Below are 19,324 nucleotides of genomic sequence, written 5' to 3'. Positions count from 1 at the left end.
TCTCCTTATCTAATTTAAAGAGAGTGCATTCTCTTTCTATGAGTGTAATTTTCATTTAAGTTGTTATAATTTGTGCACAAAGGAATATGTCAGTTCAGCTCACCAGCTAATACATTCTGCTGTGCTATTTGTGAGCAAAAGTAGACTATTTGTATATCCCAATATGAGAGTCACATTTTACAAAAAAGCCCAGATAGCATCAAGCCCCACACTGCACACCAGGGAGAAGTCACAGGACATTTTGACACAAACACTTACTCTTCTTTCTTTCCCAACCTGCAAAAACTGCTTGAGAGAAAAGCAACCAGAAAGGACTAAGATCTGAGGCAGTTCCCTGGCGTTGTCTATTCCCTCTCACTCTTTCAGAAGAAAGCACGTATGAAGTCTCTGTCTCCCCCTTCAATTATGTCATTTGTCCTCTGCTAACTCTTATCCATGTAAAAAAAAAAAAAAAAAACAATCTTCTATCCAAGATTGTAATTGGAGGAGCTTTAAATGGCTAATTTAACCTTGGGAGGATGTTCATTTTCACTGAGCATATCTCTCCAATCTATGAAACAGACAAACCCTTTCACCTGAGCATGCCATTCTTTACTTGTGGCAGCACTTCGAGATAATGCATTTCAAAGAGTTGATCAGCTCAGGAATTTGAATGCCCAAATATTTAACAGACAATGATGCCTTTTTAAATGAAAACTCAGCCTTGTGAAGATGGTTATTGCATGATCAACAGCATCCCAATGCCATCACACAGAGACAATTTATTTTACAAACCACAAAGAACTGCTTTTTCAGAAACTAATCAGTAATTCGCAGCTGTATCATTTTTGATCTGTCTCAGGCACTGCATATCAGTTTACCAGCTCACAGCCTGTCTCAGAAGAGGTGATCTGATTAAAGAGAAATGGAAAGACTACTGCTATTTGTCCTCTTTGAAAAATTCCACCAGCTCAGTATCAATGCTGATTCCATGATTATGAACCTCCAGAGCAAACCAGATTCATGCTGCAGCCAACCTTAGAGAAGCTGAAAGGGATGAAGGTGCAGCTGTAGCATCCCCTTGGTCAGAGAACTTCAGATAACACTGAGGAAAGGCTTCTTTATTCTCAAGTGTAGCTTGGTCTGATAAGACAGGTGTGTCCAAAAGAAATTCAAGCCATTAAAAAAAAAAAAAAAGATTCCCTAGAGAATACACACTACCTCTTCTTCACTGTCAGGGTACTCATATGGACATTGGGTACTCATAAGGACATCTGCTGGCACAATAAACATTGCCTACAAAGATACCAAGTCCTCCCAAGCTACCTTGGATCCACTCAGCTCAGTCTGTTGCTGTGCAGCACAAACTCCTCCTTGTGCTTCCCAAGCAGAGAAACCAGGCAGGCTGACACCTGCAGGTACAACTGCCAGGGCAAGAAGGCCTGGCTGCTCTCTCGCTGCCTTCACACAGATTAAACCAGGAGGAGGGCTGGCTATTTGATAGCTCAGCTGAGCTAAGCACAACAAGCTGCAGCACAGAAAATTGGCCTCCTCCCTTGCCACAAGAGTGAGGAGCCATCCTGGGTCAGTCAGCCTGGGCTGCATGTACCTGGGCACACACCTGCTCATCCTTGTGCAGCAGGTCTCAAAAGCACCACCAAAGACATTGCCAGCACCCTGCTGAGCCAGAGTCTGGGAGGGAGAAAGCACAGCCACCCACTCAGAGCTTCTCATCCAAACACACAAGACACAGGAGCATAAAGAGCCAGAACAGACTCTGTTTTATGAGTATACTGTGAAGAACATGGTCCAAATAGTGCAAGTTTAATTAAATGTAATTGCTTCTAAACAGGAACGACTGTGGTCAGCAGAGAGCAGAGGAGTGCAGCTTGCCAGTCACAGGTGTGATGTGTTCACACTGGTCTTCACTGCAAGGATGGGGGACCACATTCTGCTGTTCTGCAGCTGTCAGATCCAACCCCAGAAATAACAGCTAGAGCAATTCAACCCAGGTTCAACACTCTGGAACTGATGGAAATGCAGACTGTCCTCTGAGAAGTGCTGCTTACACACAACCCAACTTAAGAAGATATTTTTAGCATGTTTGTTCAGCTTCATCATCTCAAAGAATAGCTCCAGCCCAGTCCATTGGTGCCCTTCTCAGGGATATGGGAACACCAGGAGACACTGAGACCTTCAGGGCCAACACAGCCCATCACTCTTCAAGGTGTGCTTTCTTCACAGTAAGGTTCAAACCAGGACACCAGAAACTATCCTGTTTAACGTCTTCCAATACAAAATCTCCCAATCATGGTAGGCTTCAGTCTTTTTTCCACAAAATTATCATCAGGTCCTCTCAACTTGTTTATGCTTGAGCAAAGCACCTATGATCTGGTATATTCTGCCATGCAATTTCCTTATAATTGTCACTTGCAGAATTCTCCCATATTCCACAGTGAGAATTCTGGGCCTCACAAATACTCCTGGGATGGCACCAAACAGAGAGGAACCAGGAAAGGAGTGGCAAAGAAAAACACAGCTGAAGTTTAGATTAAAATACATGTTAAACTGATTTTAGAACACCAGTGTGTATTTTACACAGACTCTGTTACCACTGTTTCTACTGCTTTTTTCTTGAAACACTAAAGAAAATATATAGCTGGCAAAACAGAGCCTAGACAGAAAAAGGGAGAAATCTGGCTGTGAACATGATTGTCCAAATAGCTTGTTTCTTCACTGCTTTCCCTCATTGCAAAAAATGTGTCCATAGGCATCAGTGTTTGAAAACAAGCAATCTCCACACATTTCCCTTCCATGACACGAGCTGCCCAAACTGATGAAGCAACATATAAACTATCAAACATCAATGCCACTGTAGCTTTTCAGGGAAGAAACTGCAATGAAATATCATTGTCCTCTATCAACGTAGCCTGTGGTAGATAAGTTTTTTTCTTGTCAACATTGCAATAAATCATTCACCAGTCAGATTTCATCTGAAGTTGCGCCATCACACTCAAGGTAGAAATCTCCACTGCCTGAAGGGGGACTTGTTTCAAGACCAAAACCAATAGTCCTGTGTAACCAACTACACAGTTTCTATGTAATGTGGCCTTTCTCCACCACTTCAACCCTGGTGCATAATTAACAGGGGTTACCAGTTTTTATTTGGACACTTAAAATTCTGGCTTCAAAGTCAACAGGAGAATGTGAAGGTGTAATCAAGACTACTGTGAAATTATAAGACTCCACAGAGCCAATGAAAAAAGTTCATTTTCTTCCTAAGTTGGTTTTCACCTTGGAAACCAATTGTTGAAAGAGAAAAGGTCACACTGCTTAATAGCATGAAATAGGGAAAACAGTACATGCAGATAGTGCTTGACATGAAGTATTAATTACCTTTTTGTCAGAGCATCTGTTTGTGCTGTGATGTATTGCTCCCTACACTGAGCCATGGCTTGGGACTCACTTAAGGTAGGTGTCACTGGTGTGTGGACAAGTCACTTTTACCTTACATCCCTGGGTCCCAGGTGTGCTTATGGATTTTAAGCACAGCTGGTTTCTTGGCACATAAACAGGAATTGCTGTGTGGTTTTAAGTTACTCGTTAACTAATTTGCTGTTTTGTTACCAAATTCAAGAAATTCAAAGACAACTCCTATGCTGCCTCCAAGGGTGAAGGAAATGTGCTCTTCATCATGTCATCTAGTTACTAATTATGTTTTGTTCCTACAAAACACTACTTTAGCTGTCAACTTAAGAGAACAGTCTCTTGCTTTGATTACCAGGGGAGCCAGATCTGCCTTTGTTTGCCCTTGGTTTGCCCCCTTCCTTAACTCATGAACGTATCTGAATCAAAGCAAGCAGAAGGAAAAGAAAAGGTGAGAGAAAAATGAACCCAAGAAATTAAAGTAACAGGTATCTCATAACACTTAGGCACTTCAAAGGAAGGTCAAACAGGAAGTGAGATTTAGACCAAGCAAAAGGCTCTTGTATTCAGAATTAAGCATTCCAGGAATTCTTCAACATTTCTTAAATTACAAGAAGCATTGAGCAAGATCACAGCAACCCAAAGAACCACCTGATAAAAATACAGGCATTTACTTTCCTAGCAAACCACCAAGGATGATTTCCTTGTCACCCTGAGATCAACTCCCAAGAGCAGCAACACTTCCTCTTTTGGACATTTCATCACAGCACTGCCTTCAGGAATTTTCTCTAATATTACATGATGGCTCACCACTGCCTTACCTGGGAAGCCCCAGCACTGCTGCAGTGTGAATTCCATGTTGAATTTGACTCAGGGTAATTGTTATTGCTGGCAATCTGCTGGCTGTGGGGTAAAAGCCAGCTGACGACACAACAGCTTCTTACATGAATTGGCATAATGCAGAAATATCCTAGCCAAAGACTGAAAGCACAGAGACCCAGACTCTGCTTTTTCCACTGGAAGTCATCCCTGCAGATCACTGCCCAGATGTGCCAGGGAAAGCCTGAGCTACCTTGCCAGTGCAGGACTCCAGGGTCTCAGCATTCACTACAGCCCCCAAGATATTTTTAAACTACTTCTAACCGCCAAGGATTTTTTTTACTGCATTTATTTCTCAGTGATGACTTGGAGCAAGCGCTTATTTTTAAATCATATTTGACATTTTGTTAGGTACATTGGAAAATAAACCAATTCCTACATATGCAAAAATTAGGAATTAATGAGGCCTGGCAATTATCTTGATGGAAAGAACCAAGTGACTTAGTTGAACATACAGAGACTCACTTAAAAAAAAAAAGTCTGCTCTAGTAGTTAAAAAACAAACGAAATTGCTTCTTATTGATTTTAATTTAGGTTGAAACACTAGCTGTCTCTCCAACAAAGCCAGAAATGGAAACAACTATAAATGAGTACAAGATGTGATAAGATAGACAGATTCTTAAGCAATCAAGTATAGAGATGACCTCCAGTTTAGACAGTAGTTAAAATATGATATCATACATATGGATCAATAAATAAGTTTGCATTTGTCTCGGCTCCAAAAGCTTCAGAGCTGCGTTCTCTTTTCTTCAGCAACTCTAAAATGTTGTCCAATTAAGCTCTGGGTTTTTTTTTTCCTTACAGATCCTCTAGATTCTAATTTACAAATAAAATCAAGAGAAGCAATTAAATGTTTAGTACTATCAGCATGTTTCCCCAAGTGATGCACATGTGGAACAGAATAGGAGTAGTCCAATCTTGATACAGGAGAATGGGTTACAAATTGAAATACGTTCCCATTGCCATTACTCACAGGCTTCACGCTCCAGCAGGTCCCAGAATCAGCACCATCCCTGCCCAGGAGCTGCTCCTCCAGGCTGCAGCAGCTCTGACCCACCGCACTCCATCCTCCAGAGCCAGCACAGGCACAGGGCAGGCTCAGGGTGCACAGGCACAGTGTGTGCAGCACTGAGCAGCACTAGAAGGGACTTTTCGTGATGGCCATCCAGCCCAGCACGTTAAAGGCTAATTAAAACCTTCCTGGCAAACTGCCTGGTCACTCTTCTCTGCTCTCCAGACAGCATGCACTGCCAGGGCCTGCCTGAAGCACACCAGAGCATCAGGATCAATCAAGGATGATTTATGATCCTTTCAGCACACCAGAACTTGAGCCAGCATTACCTGGTAGGTACACATCAGGTCTTTTCAGTGGTTTTTGTGAAGGCTCCTATATTTGGAAGGCAGGTCTCCCTCTCTCCTTTAATCATAAATATCTCTCCACTGTTTCACGTACCTTTGCATATCCCAGGCACTTCCCAGATAACATCAGCTCAGGGACAAGGGACTGTTTTTTCACCATTTGATACATGATATCAACTTTTGGTATCAACATGGAACTTTTTCTCCAGTTCATGCTGTATTTTATCCATTTTATATGAGATTTTTTTATGTGTCTCTTTCATCTTGCATTTTACATGGGTCTCCACATGGGCCAAAAACCCTAAACCACTTAATAGAGGAAAAACACAGTTGCAATGCCACAAAAATAGGCTGGTGCAGCACCTGAAATTATTTCACCATTTAGTGTCAAAGTTTGTTTGCTAGATTTCAAGTAACTTCTTTTCCTTTCCTTTTGATTTCCATGAAGCTTCACTCTGTGTCATCTCTCTGTAAACACCAAATCAAAGACATCGGGGAAGTCCATGAACTAAATTCCACAGCAAAGGGAAACTGTGACAGCAGCTATGACAACTTCAGAGGTAAAAAGCTAAAAGCATCCAAGGGAGGCCACCTATCACAGCTGAGCTGGTCACAATATACACGCCACACAATTTCAGAAAGCTTTAAGCATTCCCCCAAACAGAGTAACACCATACCTCATCAGAAGGCTTCAGGTATCTGCCCACACAGAGTTACACCACTTCAGGAGGCTGCATCTGCCCTTCTTGCTCTTTAGCCCAACCTTTTATACCCTCATGGTTAATGCACTGCACCCGTGTGCCCTCTGCTCCCTTTGGTGGTTGCTCAGTGCCCTGGGCACTCCATGGCTCGTTGCTGGCAATGCTGCTCACAGCTGTAGCTCACTGGGGGTGAGGCTGGGCCACAGCCCCACCCCACTTACCCCAAACTGTGTACCCACAGCCACCCTAAAGGACACAGGGTCACAGTAACAGAGCAGATCTAAAAGGTGCAATTGTAGCACCCCCTTGGTCAGAGAACCGCAGATAACACTGAGGAAAGGCTCCTTTATTCTCAAGCGTGAGCGTGGTCTGGTAAGACAGGTGTGTCCAAAAGGAATTCAAGCCATTAAAGGGGAAAAAAAATCGAAACAAACAAACAAACAAAAAAAAAAGCCAAAAGAAAAAGCTCCCTGGAGAACACACACCTCCTCTTCTTCACTGTCTGTGTGAAGCGCTCATACTCAGCACTGCAAGACATTGGGACCCCTAAGGGCATCTGCTGGCACGACAGACATGGCTTACAAAGGTCCCAGAGTCCTCCCAAGTTGCCTTGGATCCCCTCCAGTTCAATCTATTGCTCTGCCGCACAAACTTCTTGCAAACAGCTCAATATCCAGTCCCTCCACCCACTTTCAGCAGAGGAGGAAAAGAAGCACTTTCTACCAAAGAAAACGACTCCTGTTACCATTACTGTTACTACTGTTACCATTAACAGTAACAGGGTGAGGGTATGGCTGGCAAAGCCTCCCCCACGTTCCTGGGAATGCAGTGCCTCCCTGGGATTGCATCACACGGCAGTGCCCACTCCAGGTGTCTGATGGAGCTCATCTCTTATCCACAGCCAGGTCATCACTCCAGGGTGGTAAGTGTGGCCAGAAGGTCACGGGGAAGGTTCTGGAGCTGTGTGAAACCTTCAATGTCTGACAGAAGTCAAAGCCTGAGTTACCCTCTTTAGATAGCTCCACATCACCTGGACTGTTAGAGGATGCACGGATTGCTACTCCCTTAAAAACTGCTGGGCTTAAAAAGGAAACAAACAGAACCAGAAGAAATTATCTGAGCACTCAGACTGCAGAGGACTTAAGATTTTCTTTCTATTTCTCAAATTCCCATTATAACAGCATTCAAGCCACATAAAAAAAAAATAAAAAAAGGGGAGAGAAAATGAATTTGAAGAGCTTATGAAAATAAAGTTAGAAACCCTAAGAATCAGTGATCCAGGCCACATCCACTGAACTGCAGAGTGTTTTGTTCAGCACTGACTCCAGTAATGATCTAGAAGTCATACTAGGCAAACAATCAACATGAGCTTCCTTGCTGTGCCAGAAAAATAGGGCACTGAAAATCCCTGGACAAACAGAAAGGGCAATAGCATTGCACATAGATAATATGAACAAGTCCAGTGTTCAGTTCTGGTGTGCACCTTTCTAAAGAAAAAGAAAAAACCTAGAGAAGAAGCTAAAAAAAAATATTCTGACAAAACATTGTTCCAGGACTGGATAAAATCTCATGACAAAGGGTTTGTGAGGTTCAGGTCACCGGGTTAATCAGGACATTGTAACATGGTTTTATCCTAATGTGGAAGTACTCTCATGGTAACAAAATAACAGAGGGCTCTTAAACGAGTAGAGAAAAGTGAAACAGATAAGAGACAGTTGTTAAAGTAGTTGTATATTTATAGGTTGATATTCAGTAATTCAAGCACCGCTTTTTTTGGTGGCTTATTTATTTTGGTAACTACTCATAGAAAGAAGTCTGGGATAATTTCAAAATGGGCACCAAACAAAGAATTGATTTAAAGGAGACAACTGACAACAATTCCAAGGACTGATACATATGATAAAGCATCCTCCAGAAAGCCAGAATTTTAATGGACAGATTGGACATCTCTGCTTCACCACAATCAGACTCATACTAGGAGGTGGGTTTGCATTTCACCACACAGTAAAAGAAAAATTTTGAGAGAAGTGTAAAGACAGTATTAAAACAGCACCCCTCTGACACAAGGCCACCCGAAGGGAATATTTACAATAACAAGCACAGTTGTATTTCAGAATAATGTCATGATGAGGGTTATGGCACAAATCCTCACCTGGTGAAAGCTGCCACAGCAGCAGCAGTCGTGCCATGATGGTGTGCAGCAGCTGAGGCTCTGCCATTGCACCAAGAGAAGAAATTAACAGAACTTGCACATTTTGCACCCCCAGCTTGCAATTATAACAATGAATTAATTCACAGTAAACAGGAGGGAAGCGCTTTGCAATGCATAAACAATGTAGTAAGAAACAATTTAAAAAGTCACAGTTTCTGAAACTGCTGTCACTGAGCACAAACTTTTAACACTTACTTAAATAGCTAAAACTGTACAAAGGTGTCACTTCAGAACACAAACAGTTACACAGAAACCATATAATCTGATGCAAAACCCTTGGGCAAAGAAGGAAAAATAAACAACTAATTTTAGAACCTGAACACTCCATTAGCACTTCTCACCAATTAAAATATGATGCAACTGCTGTCAACAGGCAAATTCTGGTTGCATTTCAAGCACGGATTTAAATACAAAATACACAAGCTACTGCACTGTAACAATAATAAGCCAACTACCTACAAGTAGAATGGAGGCCAACAAGAAGAGACTTTCAGCTGGTTCTCTCTGCCCATCCAGTGACTGGATGCAATGTTTAAGGGACAGACATGCTGCACAATCCCCATTTCTACTCTGACCGCAGTAAATCTTTACCATAATCTCCAGAAGTCTAAAAGCCCCTTAGTAATCTAAATGTCAATGAAAGTCTATAAAAAAATTAATCTTTGAACTCAATTTTGATAGCAATGTAGATCTGCACTTAGTTATTTGAAAGTTGCTAGGCATCTTTATTGTTTCCAGGGAGTTAGGAATGGGGAGGGATGGCTGGACACTGAAGCCACTAAACAGAGGTTTAATAGGAACATATGTCTAAGAAAAAAAAATTCACTAAACTTGCCCTAAAAAACTCTCTGTCAAAACCTATTTATTTTGAGGCGTGCATCACAAACTTCACTGAGATACAAACCAAATTCTTGTAAATTCCAGAAGGGAGGGGGGAGGTGGGGAAAGGGAAAACAGATTATTCAGGGAAGCATTTCTGAGCACACCAAACTGACACAAAGGCAGAGAGTGGTTCTCAGTGATGGGAGCTACTCAGGGACATTCTTGTTCCAAAGAAATGTACAGACCAAAACAAAGTCATTTGCTTTCAGCTGAGGACCATCAACATGGGCCAGGACAAAAATGTTTTTATTTACCTCTGCAGTGGAAAATTTACAGTGCATTGGCATAACATTACCCTCATATCCTGCTTATTCAGGGTTCACCTCTTCTTACACTGAAGTCCTCTCCCACTCTGGGACAACCAACACTGGTCATCACCCAGCCTGACACCTCCCCAAGGAACTCCAGGTCTAAGACTTGAGACTGTTAAAAAACAATAATCCAAGTAGATACTTTTATAGGAGCAAGAAAAGGGCAAGGGCTGCTTTGGTTAAAGCAGGTATTACAGCATTTCCTAGGTCTCCTGCAAGCCTCCTGCAAGGACAGAAGATGGAAAGAGTGAGGTGCGGGAAAACTGAACAGCCCTTCACTTTGCCTGTGAGAAGTTATCAGATAGCTTTCCTTTTCTGTCAGCAGAATAAATTGTCTCCCAACAGAACTTTTAACAGCACTCTGTCAGAGAGACAGGCACATTTTATTTCAAAAAAAGAACAAAGCAGCTGCCACAAGACCAAATAACATCCTGCATTTTGCTCCTAAATACCACTGCAGCTCTTCAGGGCTCAAGGTTTCATTCATTACATTGCTGCAAGCAGAGAAAAGGATTTTTCAAAGGAGCTTTCCTAAGCTAAGCATCCAAGTCTCAAAACACCTAGATTTTCTTTAGAAAGGCCCCACACTATGAATGCAAAGTCCCTCAAAGCAGGCACTGGACAGGATAAACATCTCTCAGGCACCACTGCAGAATTTATGCATGGAAAAACTGCAACAGCCACATCAATTGAGATTTTATGTGCCAGTACTGCTGGCAGGTGCATGATGCAGACATGTTTTAAGTTCTAGAAAATTGTTCATCATTATTCAAATGACTTGATAATTAAGAACACTAGTACTTCAACTCCCAAGCAAACTTGGAGATGCATAATAAAACCACATGAAAAAAAAAAGCAAAAGGCCATACAGTAACTGTTTTACTTCAACCATAGTTCACTTGAATACTAATTCAAATTGCTGTAAAGTGAGCCATTCAGTGTAGCAAAACACAGTGACTGCATGAACTCCTGAGCTCCCTTACTGCCCTGTGCCGTCACTCCTCCTCCTCCAAAGCAGGGAGTTTATTCCCACCACTGCTTCCTCCAGCTTCCCAGCAGTAATATCAGGGGAAAGGAAAAATGAGACAAGAACAGCAATATCCATGGAGTATCTCAGCAGCATCATTGCTGTGCTTGCAATCTGCTCCCTAATTCATCTGTTCACTTTCAGGGTGGGAAGAGATTCTGCTTAGGCCACAAATATGTGACAGCTCAAGGCATAAAGCTGGAATCTGCTGTGTCCTGGCAGCTGTGCCTCAAGAAGATGAGTGCACATTGAAATGCAGTGCAGCCCAGATTCATTCAAGAGCACACTTGTCCTCAGTGAAGTGGGCTGAGATCATCTTAGAGCACTGGAGGACCTGTTAGCAGCACTGAAAGGAAGAAACCGAAGTGACTTGCCCTGGGGCAAGTAATCTGTACCCTGCAAAACAGATAACATGATCATCAGGGCAAGATTCTGAGGAATGGAAAAATTAACAGCACTCAAGGATCATTTTTCTGTGCTTTTCTTTTTCCTCTAAAGGTTTATGGACACACAAATGTGAAAATTAGCTGCTTTCATCAAAAGTTATTCTCTAGCTGGGCACCTCCAGCTGGCCACACCTCAGGCTCTTCTGCTCAGGATGAAAGGGAGCATTAGTGCACATCTTCCTTCTCTGCTTTGCTTCCAACCCATGCATGTGATCACAAAACTGATACTCCCTGGTGGAACTGGGCTGTTCCTGGCAATCTGTGAAGTTATGTTCCCATCAACCTGTGCAAGAAAATGCAGATCCACAATTTTCCTTTGGAGGAAACACTGACTTGAGTTTACCTCATGAAGAAAGAAAAACTTGATGAAGATATTTAGACACCTAAAGCAGCAAGCAGTCCTCAGAAGGAATACATAAACCATAAATTAACCCACATGGTGCATAGCTAAATCCTCAGATGACTCCATATTTTTAAAAACATTTGTCTGACAAGCTTCACTTCCTAAAATATTTAAGAATTGTTGTTTAGAATTAAACTGGAAGTAGCATGGCACATAAACATAAATAACTACAATTTCATCAACACACAGGAGCAACTCTATAAAAATGGAAGCACAATAACTTGGGCAAACAGAAATTGGGCTCATTTTTTTGTAATTTCTCTGATTAAAGTTATATATTAGCTAAAGTACAGTGTTATTACTAGACCCTTAGGCTTCAGAGCACATCATGCCACATGTTCATTTGGCTGCTAAAAAGCAGCAACCAAATGATTAGCACTTTTTTCCAAGGACAGTTGAGATTAATAGTTTGAAGTCATTCTTTAATTTAACCATGAAAGTTGAACATTTAAATTAGAGTCAACTTTAATAACATTTATTTCAGAAAAGTGTAAGTATGTTAGTCCTTGAGCACTGATTATAAGATGGATAGAGCTGTTAGCTGTCTTTTCTGTAATTGGAAACAAATTCCAACTATTAAACTTACAGAACTTGATAACAGTGCAGCCAACACTTGGCCCTGCAGAGACCCAGAAACTGGGAATGAAACCATCACCCTGCTGAATCAATAGGTGATTTCCAGGGATTTTTTATGGTACCAAGCAGGATCTATTTGTTCCACAAAGGTTTCCAGTGTGGATGCAGGTGGGATGGGTGGAGGACATGACATCTCTGCTTGACTCACAGAAGTCCATCTCTGCTCTAAGAGACCCCTTTTCTGAACAGGATCAGAAACCCTCACATCCTCCTTTCCTAGACAAAAAAGAAAGGGTATAGGGGATACGAGAGCAATAAAAGAAATCCTAACTCATAAACACAAGCAAAAAATCCTCCTTGTTCTTCCAAGCAGAGCAACATCCCCAGCCTGGATACAGGCTTTGTAGGTATTGCAGTATCAGTGAAGGAATTCCAGTTACCCTCAAATTGTGTTCCTTTCTGGTTTTTTGAATGTATTAAAATCCCTTCCTTCTGTGATGCCTCTTCCACCCTCCCAAATTTAGGAAGCTCTTCCTCTGGCTGCTAGCACAGACAGCTCCTGTGACCACTTGAGGACTTTTGCAAGCTGGGTCCAGGCCCCGTTAACCACAGGCCTGCTAAGGGACAGCAAAGATCTCCCTGGAGTTTCCCCCCAAAAAGCAAATCACAAGCTCAGCTCTTGCAGCCTGGGAAGGCTCACTTGACTCTCTTTATCTGCAAGGACTCCATTAGCAACTTCCTGTAACGTATTTTGAAACAGCACTGAAAAGAAGGGATAATTAAAATGTACGAAGTGTCATCTTCATAAAAGCCACAGGACTAAATAAAGTCTTGGAGGGCCCTCTCCTGTACATTCCGTATTTCTCTACGTGCACAATGCACCTTCCTCTGTAAAACCTTCACTAGACAAAGCCAGTCCTCTCTGTACCTTTAGAAATCTCTGAAGTAGTATTTACTTAGTTCATAAGGCACAGCTCCCAGTATAATTTTTCCTCCAAGCAGAAGACAGTTACATGCAAAATTAACTCTCAGCTCAGATCTGTGAAAGATTCAGAATCCAAAACCCCATTTAGGCAGTTACCAGGTTAGCAACAATTTGATTCATTACCAAAGAGCTAATCCAGACTCAAGAAAATTACTGTTATTTATGCATCTAGCCTAAGATAATGGTAGCAATTGTCATTCCTTAGACGACAGGAATGTCAAAGAAGAGCTAAGAACTGCACAAATGTGTACCTTTTACTTCACAAAAAAATATTTATTCTGTCTTGGCAAAGCACCAAGAAATCAGATAGTAAGAATATCGCCTTAATGCTAATATTTATGTCTTACTGATGTTTGGTACTGTGAATTTAGATTAATGAGCAAACAGACCCCATGGAAACAACCTCTCTTACCTTGTCCTGGTTTGATTTATTAACCAATGCAATTACCAGTGACAAGCCCACAGAGAAATGCACTGAACAGTTCAGAAAGAGGAAAACCTTACCCACATATTTTTTTGCCAGAGTGACTCCTTCCTCTTACTGCAACCAAAGGAACAACAACAAAAATACCTACTTAAACAGTGAAACCCTGTTACAACACTACTAACAAAGAAATTCTGCAAAGACTTATTTTCTACACGGTTCATTTATTGTTACAGAACAAAGAAAAGAATAGCCTTTATGTTTCCTCACAAAGTAAAGTGATTTGCAGGGGAGAAAACAAGTAGTGACCTCTCTTCCATTTAAAGGGAGCTAGACATGAAACAGAAGGATGCTTACAAATTAAAACCAAGCTGACAAATACCTTACTTCTTTAATCCTCTCTAGAAAATGCTATGAAAAGGTACAGAAGCATTCGTGGTAGATACTAAATGGTTAATATTTGGCCGGGATTCCCTGCCAGCACAAATTCCGATGATTTGCCATTGGATGTTGTCAGCACCAGTGTCCTGTAATAGCCCACAGAGATCCTCCCTGCAGCTTCCCTGCCTCGGGCATCTCTGATGTGCGGGATCAGAGTGGGAGGCTCCCGTTTCTCAGGATGTTTCACTCGCAGCCCTCGCTGCGCACCAGGTACCGCTGCTCTTCAGAGGGAGCGAGCAGGCACCGAGGTCTAACATGGTAGCTCTGTGCAAAAACTAAAGGCATAAAAGCCTTTCTGGAAAATAGTTTGCTTTCCAGGCAAACCTTTAGCAACGAAGAGCCCTGAAACATTCCCGAGCATTACACAGCTGTTTTATGGCTTCTGGCATTAAAGAGTTTACCAACACTCTGCAAGCGTCCTGCTACCCTCTGCTTGCATCCATCTTCATATTCGAACCATAATGCAAATATTATCTGGTTCAAACGCCGCTGATCTGAATCAGCAAGTCATACAATACTGTCATATTAAACCAACATCGGGGCTTGTTTTCCTGCAGCATTCCTGGAGCCTGCCTTCTAGATGTAATTACTATACAATATATATCAGAACCAGAGAGAAAGGCATCACTCCAAAGGCTGAAATTGAGAAGAAATCAATACAAAGAAGATAAATGTTTCGTCAAAAGCTGCAGAGGTATTAACCCTCTCCCCAACTTAGTTTCTTTTTGCTTCAAATCATTTTACCATGTGAGAAGCTGCTGGAAGGAATGGGATGGGTCTATCTGCTTAGCTCTGCATTTGGTGTTAGGGTATTCCAGGAAGAATTTTTTTTTTAATGGAAAAAAATGAGAACGCATAAGTGAAAGTTCCTATAGAACCTCCAGAATTTAATTATTTCATTAGACTCCTGCACACCTGGCCGGGGCCAACAGGCAGGGCAGCCTCCGGAGCCCACGGCAAGGACGGGAGAAGCCGCGGTGGGGGCAGATCCCTGGAACAGGGGCTCGCGCTGCCCCCGGAGCCCCATCCCCGCCGGGAGGGAGGCAGCCCCGGGCAAATTGAACCCCGCGATCCCTCGGGGCTCCCGGCCCTCCCCGGGGCGCTCGGGGCTCCCGGCGGGAGCGCGCGCGGGCCGGGGGGCGCGCCGGGCGGGGCTCGCGCTGCGCGCCGGCGGAGGGGCGCGCGTCCCGCGGGGCGCCGGCGGCCCCACAGCGCCCCTGGCGGGCGGCGCGGGCACTGCGGAGGCGGCGGGAGGGAGCCCGAGCCCCGCGAGTTCCCCCGGGCCGGGGCCGCGCGTCCCAGCGCGGGGTGCGGGGAGGGAGAGAGCACACCCGGCCCCGAAACACGCGAGCCCCGCCGTTCGACACGGGGCGAGAAGCGATACGCAGGCACCGGCCGTGGGGCTCGAAGTGGGGGGAGAACTGTACGGTGGTCGGCGAGTGCCCCCCGCCCGCGGACCCCCTCTGCCGCGGGCGCGCGGTGGCGGCTGCACAGCTCCAGCCCCGGTGCGGAGCGGGCGCGCAGCCCCGCGGGACAGCCCCCGCGCTGCCAAGGTCAGCACGCGGCACGGCGAGACCCCCACCGCGGACACGAGTGGGGTGGGGAGGGCAGGGACCCCGCGCAGCGCGAAGTTTCTGGCGGGGGAACCGGGGGGCTGCGGCGCGGGGTCGGAGCGCGGAGTCACGCTGCCTTTCGGGGCGGCGAGCGGCGGTCCCGCAGCACAAAGGGAGCTCCAGGCAGCCCCACGAAAGAAGAGCAGCGCGCAAGGACCCGCGCCCGCCCCGCGCCGCCGGGCGCTGCAATGCACCGGAGAGCGGGGACACCGCGCCGGCAGCGCGGAGCCCAGCCCGTGCTCCGCTCACGGCCCCACTCGCGGGCAGCGCTGCCCGCAGCCGGGAGAGTGCTGCGGAGCGGGAGGAGACCCAGCGCTGGGGCCGCCCCGGCAAAGGGGCCCCCGCGATCCCCCGCGCCCGCGGGGCGCCCCGCCGGCTCCCCACGGGGGTCGCGGACACGTGTGGACGAGGCACCGAGAGCCCCCCCAGCCGCGGCGCTCACTCACCGGGGAAGCACACCACATCATGGAGCACGGAGCTGGTGATTTTCAAGAAAAAGATCCACCAACACGGTTGCAGTAGCCTCCGCATGTCCAAAGCCGCACATCGAAAGGGGAAAGGGGCTAAAATAATTAACACACAGGGGAGGAAAAAAAAAGGGGGGGAAGGGGGCAAAAAAAAAACTTGTTGAAAATAAGTTTCTCCCCGCACCCCTGTTCCTGCGGGAGAAAGCGGGGGGCTCCTGCTCGCCTCCTCTACGGGGGAAAAAAAAAAATCCCCCCAAGCGCGGGGCAGGGGGAGAACAGAGTGGAGCGCCGGCGGGGCGCGGGGACCCCCCGCGCGGCTCGGCGGGCGCGGGGCGGCGCGGCTCAGGCGGGCAGCAGCGGCGGGGCGCGCATGCCGCGGACGGACGGGGCGCTCACAGCCGCCTCCGCGCACGGGCGGGCGGGCGGCGGTCAGCCGGGGCCCCGGCGCGCTCCATCCTGCCGTACAGGAAGTGGCGGGCGAGCCCGGATCCTGGCGGAGACTTTAAAGCGGGGCGAGGGAGAGAGAGGGAGAGAGCGCGGCGCGGCGGCGAGGCGAGGCGAGGAGAGGCGGCGGCGCGCCGGGCGCCCCGGCGGCGCGCCCCCGCCGCCCTTAAAGCAGCCGCGGCGGCGGGGCGGGGGCGCGCTCGTGTACACGCTCCCGCTCCCGTGCACGCTCCCGCTGCCGCCTGTGTGCGTGTATCTGTGGAGGACGCCGCCGGCAGCGGCGGGGTTTGGGGCCGGTGTGTCACCGAGCCGCGGAAATTCGCCGTTTGCAGTTTCGGGCTCCGCGCTCTCCCCCCGGCGGGGTCTGCCGGGAGTTCCGTGTCTCGTTCTGCCGCCCCTCGGTGCGTGCTGGGAGGGGGCTCTGTCCTTCGTGGGCCCCCCGCTACTTGTGTGCATCACTCGGGGTGCTGTCAGAGGGGTCCGGCCCCTCTCCCCGCCCCAAACCCACGCGGTTTCCCATCCCCTTGGAATCTGTCCCCCACAGAATAACACAGTTCAGTGCTGTGCCGGGTATTTCCAGAAATCCTCGTGGAAATCATACAGATTTTGTTCTTCTCCAGCGGTACATATCTTTTTGGGTGCTGCAAAAGACACCTCCACCCCCACTCCCCCTAGAATCACATAGATTTTTCCTCCCCCAGTAATACTCATCATTCTGGCTATTGCTGGAAGCATCCCACAAAACTGCTATTTTTCCCCCAGTATTGTGCATTATACTACATATTTCCAGAGAGCCACCTCAAAATGAGATAATTGTTTGGTGTTTCTGCAAAGTCAGATGAAGGCTGTCCCAAGCCGCTCTGCATCCACCCCCCTGCATCCCCCCCCGGCAGCAGTTTCTGAATGAGTGATAATTTTGCACAGGAAACAGAAGCAGAAAATGGTGTGAATTCAGGATGAAGGGATGGTTGCTTGTACTTGGTATTTCCTGGCTGTGCTGTGGTCTGCTGATGCTTAAATTTCATTCAGTGGTGGTTTTTGTCTGTTTCTTTGTTAATTACATCCATTCTAGGGATTCTGTTTCAGAAAGGAAAGGGCTTGGCCAGGTTTATTGGCGAGAAGTGCGCTCAGCCCTGGCTCTGTCAATTGCTCTGCTCCTCTTTGCTTACCTGCAAACCTTCCATGTTTGTGGTGTTTCCAGAGCAGAGGAGATGGTCGGCAGGAGGAGGAACAGAGTAGGAAAATTCAGAAGTCATTTGTGGAATGGCAGTGATTTTCTCTGCCCCTTCCTCAGCTCAGGGGTCGCTAGAGCAGCGCCCTCAGGTAATTAGCACTGTCTGCAAGTGGTTTTGTGTCCATCCAGGTTTACCCCACTCATCACAAGGTGCCAAGACAGTGGATTATGCTGCATCCAAAGGGCCCCTCATCAGGACATATTTGTAGCCTTTCCTTTGACTTCCCCTCCACATGCCCAGGTCATGATTGCCAAAAATCACAGTTGGAAGTTAAAAGTGCAGTCCTTATTGGCCAAAACTGCTCATCCCAGTAGGGATTTTTCTAGTGTAAGGATTTAAGGACCTGATTAGATATTCTCTGCCCTTGAGGACACTACCTGTTGGGGGGTGCAAAAATTAGAGAAGGTACTTGTGTAAAGATTTGTCTAAAGCAAGGCAAAAATTTATAGGCCCTGGAGAAAGATCTCATCCAACTTGTCTATTAAATCATTTCCCAGAACTGGGAAATGGTTTCAACTCTTATAAAAAACAACGATACAATTTTAAGAGCTAAATTTTCTAGATGTTTTTTGTTCCTACGAAAATCAAAATCAAATCCCCACCTGCCTTGACCTTTTGGATTCTGCCGTGACATCTGGGCTCAGTTACTTATTGGGCTGTTCAGAAAAACTTGTAAAATATTCCCCTTTCAGCAATTGATTGCAACTTTGCTGTTCTATTTCAGCAGATAGAGAGGCAGGTTCTACACCAATACTGAGACTTGCCTCTTCAAGTGCTGTCTCCCTGGTATTACAAGAGGCAATCTTAAGGTGTTTCAATCTAAAAGTGGGTTTCAACAAGTCTCATTACATGAGAAAAGTTATTACACACTATTGCAATATCACAAAAGAAGAGTACAAGCAGTGGGGTTTTTTTCAAAGAGCAGTTTGAATTAGTGTTTTTCTCACTAATTCAAAATCCTTTGCAAAAGCTGTTAATTGCACCACTTTTATATTTAAAACATATTTTTAAATTAGTTTAGGGTTTTCTCTCCTGGAAAATGACAAACCTGAAACTGGACCCATATCTTGGAATTGGAGGAGTTTTGCATTTTCCATTCTTGGCGCAAACATGAAAGTAAGATATAAAATGCATAATCAGAGTTCTGAATTCTGTCTACTGAGGAGCACAGATGACTTCAGATCTCTCTAAGCTGCTAAGGAAGATTTTAGAATGGCAGAGCTCCCATCAAAAACCAGAGGTGTTCGGGCTGGATATTCACAGAAGTCACCTCAGGTCTGAACTTCTTAAAACAAATCTGTAAAAACCCAATGTCAGCATGACCAGCTTGGTTCAGCCTGCTGTGGTACAACATGTACAATGACCCACTTTTCCTGGAGTGGGAAATCAATCATTGCATCGTCACACATCAGTTTAGGAGCTCTGGTGGCTGAAGTAGCTTTGTTTCGCATTAGCAATTTGGATGGGCAGAGAAATGGAAAGATGGATGATGGAGATGCAGAGAACAAAATTAA

General features: G+C 45.6%; 1 protein-coding gene across 1 annotated transcript in view; it reads right to left on the bottom strand.

The window, feature by feature from the left end:
- Positions 1 to 16,569, bottom strand: part of PTPRG (protein tyrosine phosphatase receptor type G) — a 392,464-nt gene extending 375,895 nt beyond the window's left edge. Inside the window, exon 1 of the mRNA XM_030957087.1 lies at positions 16,111 to 16,569. Within this exon, the coding sequence (XP_030812947.1) occupies positions 16,111 to 16,195 (85 nt within the window). The 5' untranslated portion in view covers positions 16,196 to 16,569. The remainder of the gene's footprint in view (positions 1 to 16,110) is intronic.
- Positions 16,570 to 19,324: the final 2,755 nt, after the last annotated feature.

The sequence above is a fragment of the Camarhynchus parvulus genome, chromosome 12 (genome assembly GCF_901933205.1).
Source record: "Camarhynchus parvulus chromosome 12, STF_HiC, whole genome shotgun sequence".
Lineage (NCBI taxonomy): Eukaryota > Metazoa > Chordata > Aves > Passeriformes > Thraupidae > Camarhynchus > Camarhynchus parvulus.
The sequence above is the reverse complement of the archived record's forward strand: the minus strand, read 5'-3'. Positions and strand labels throughout refer to the sequence as shown.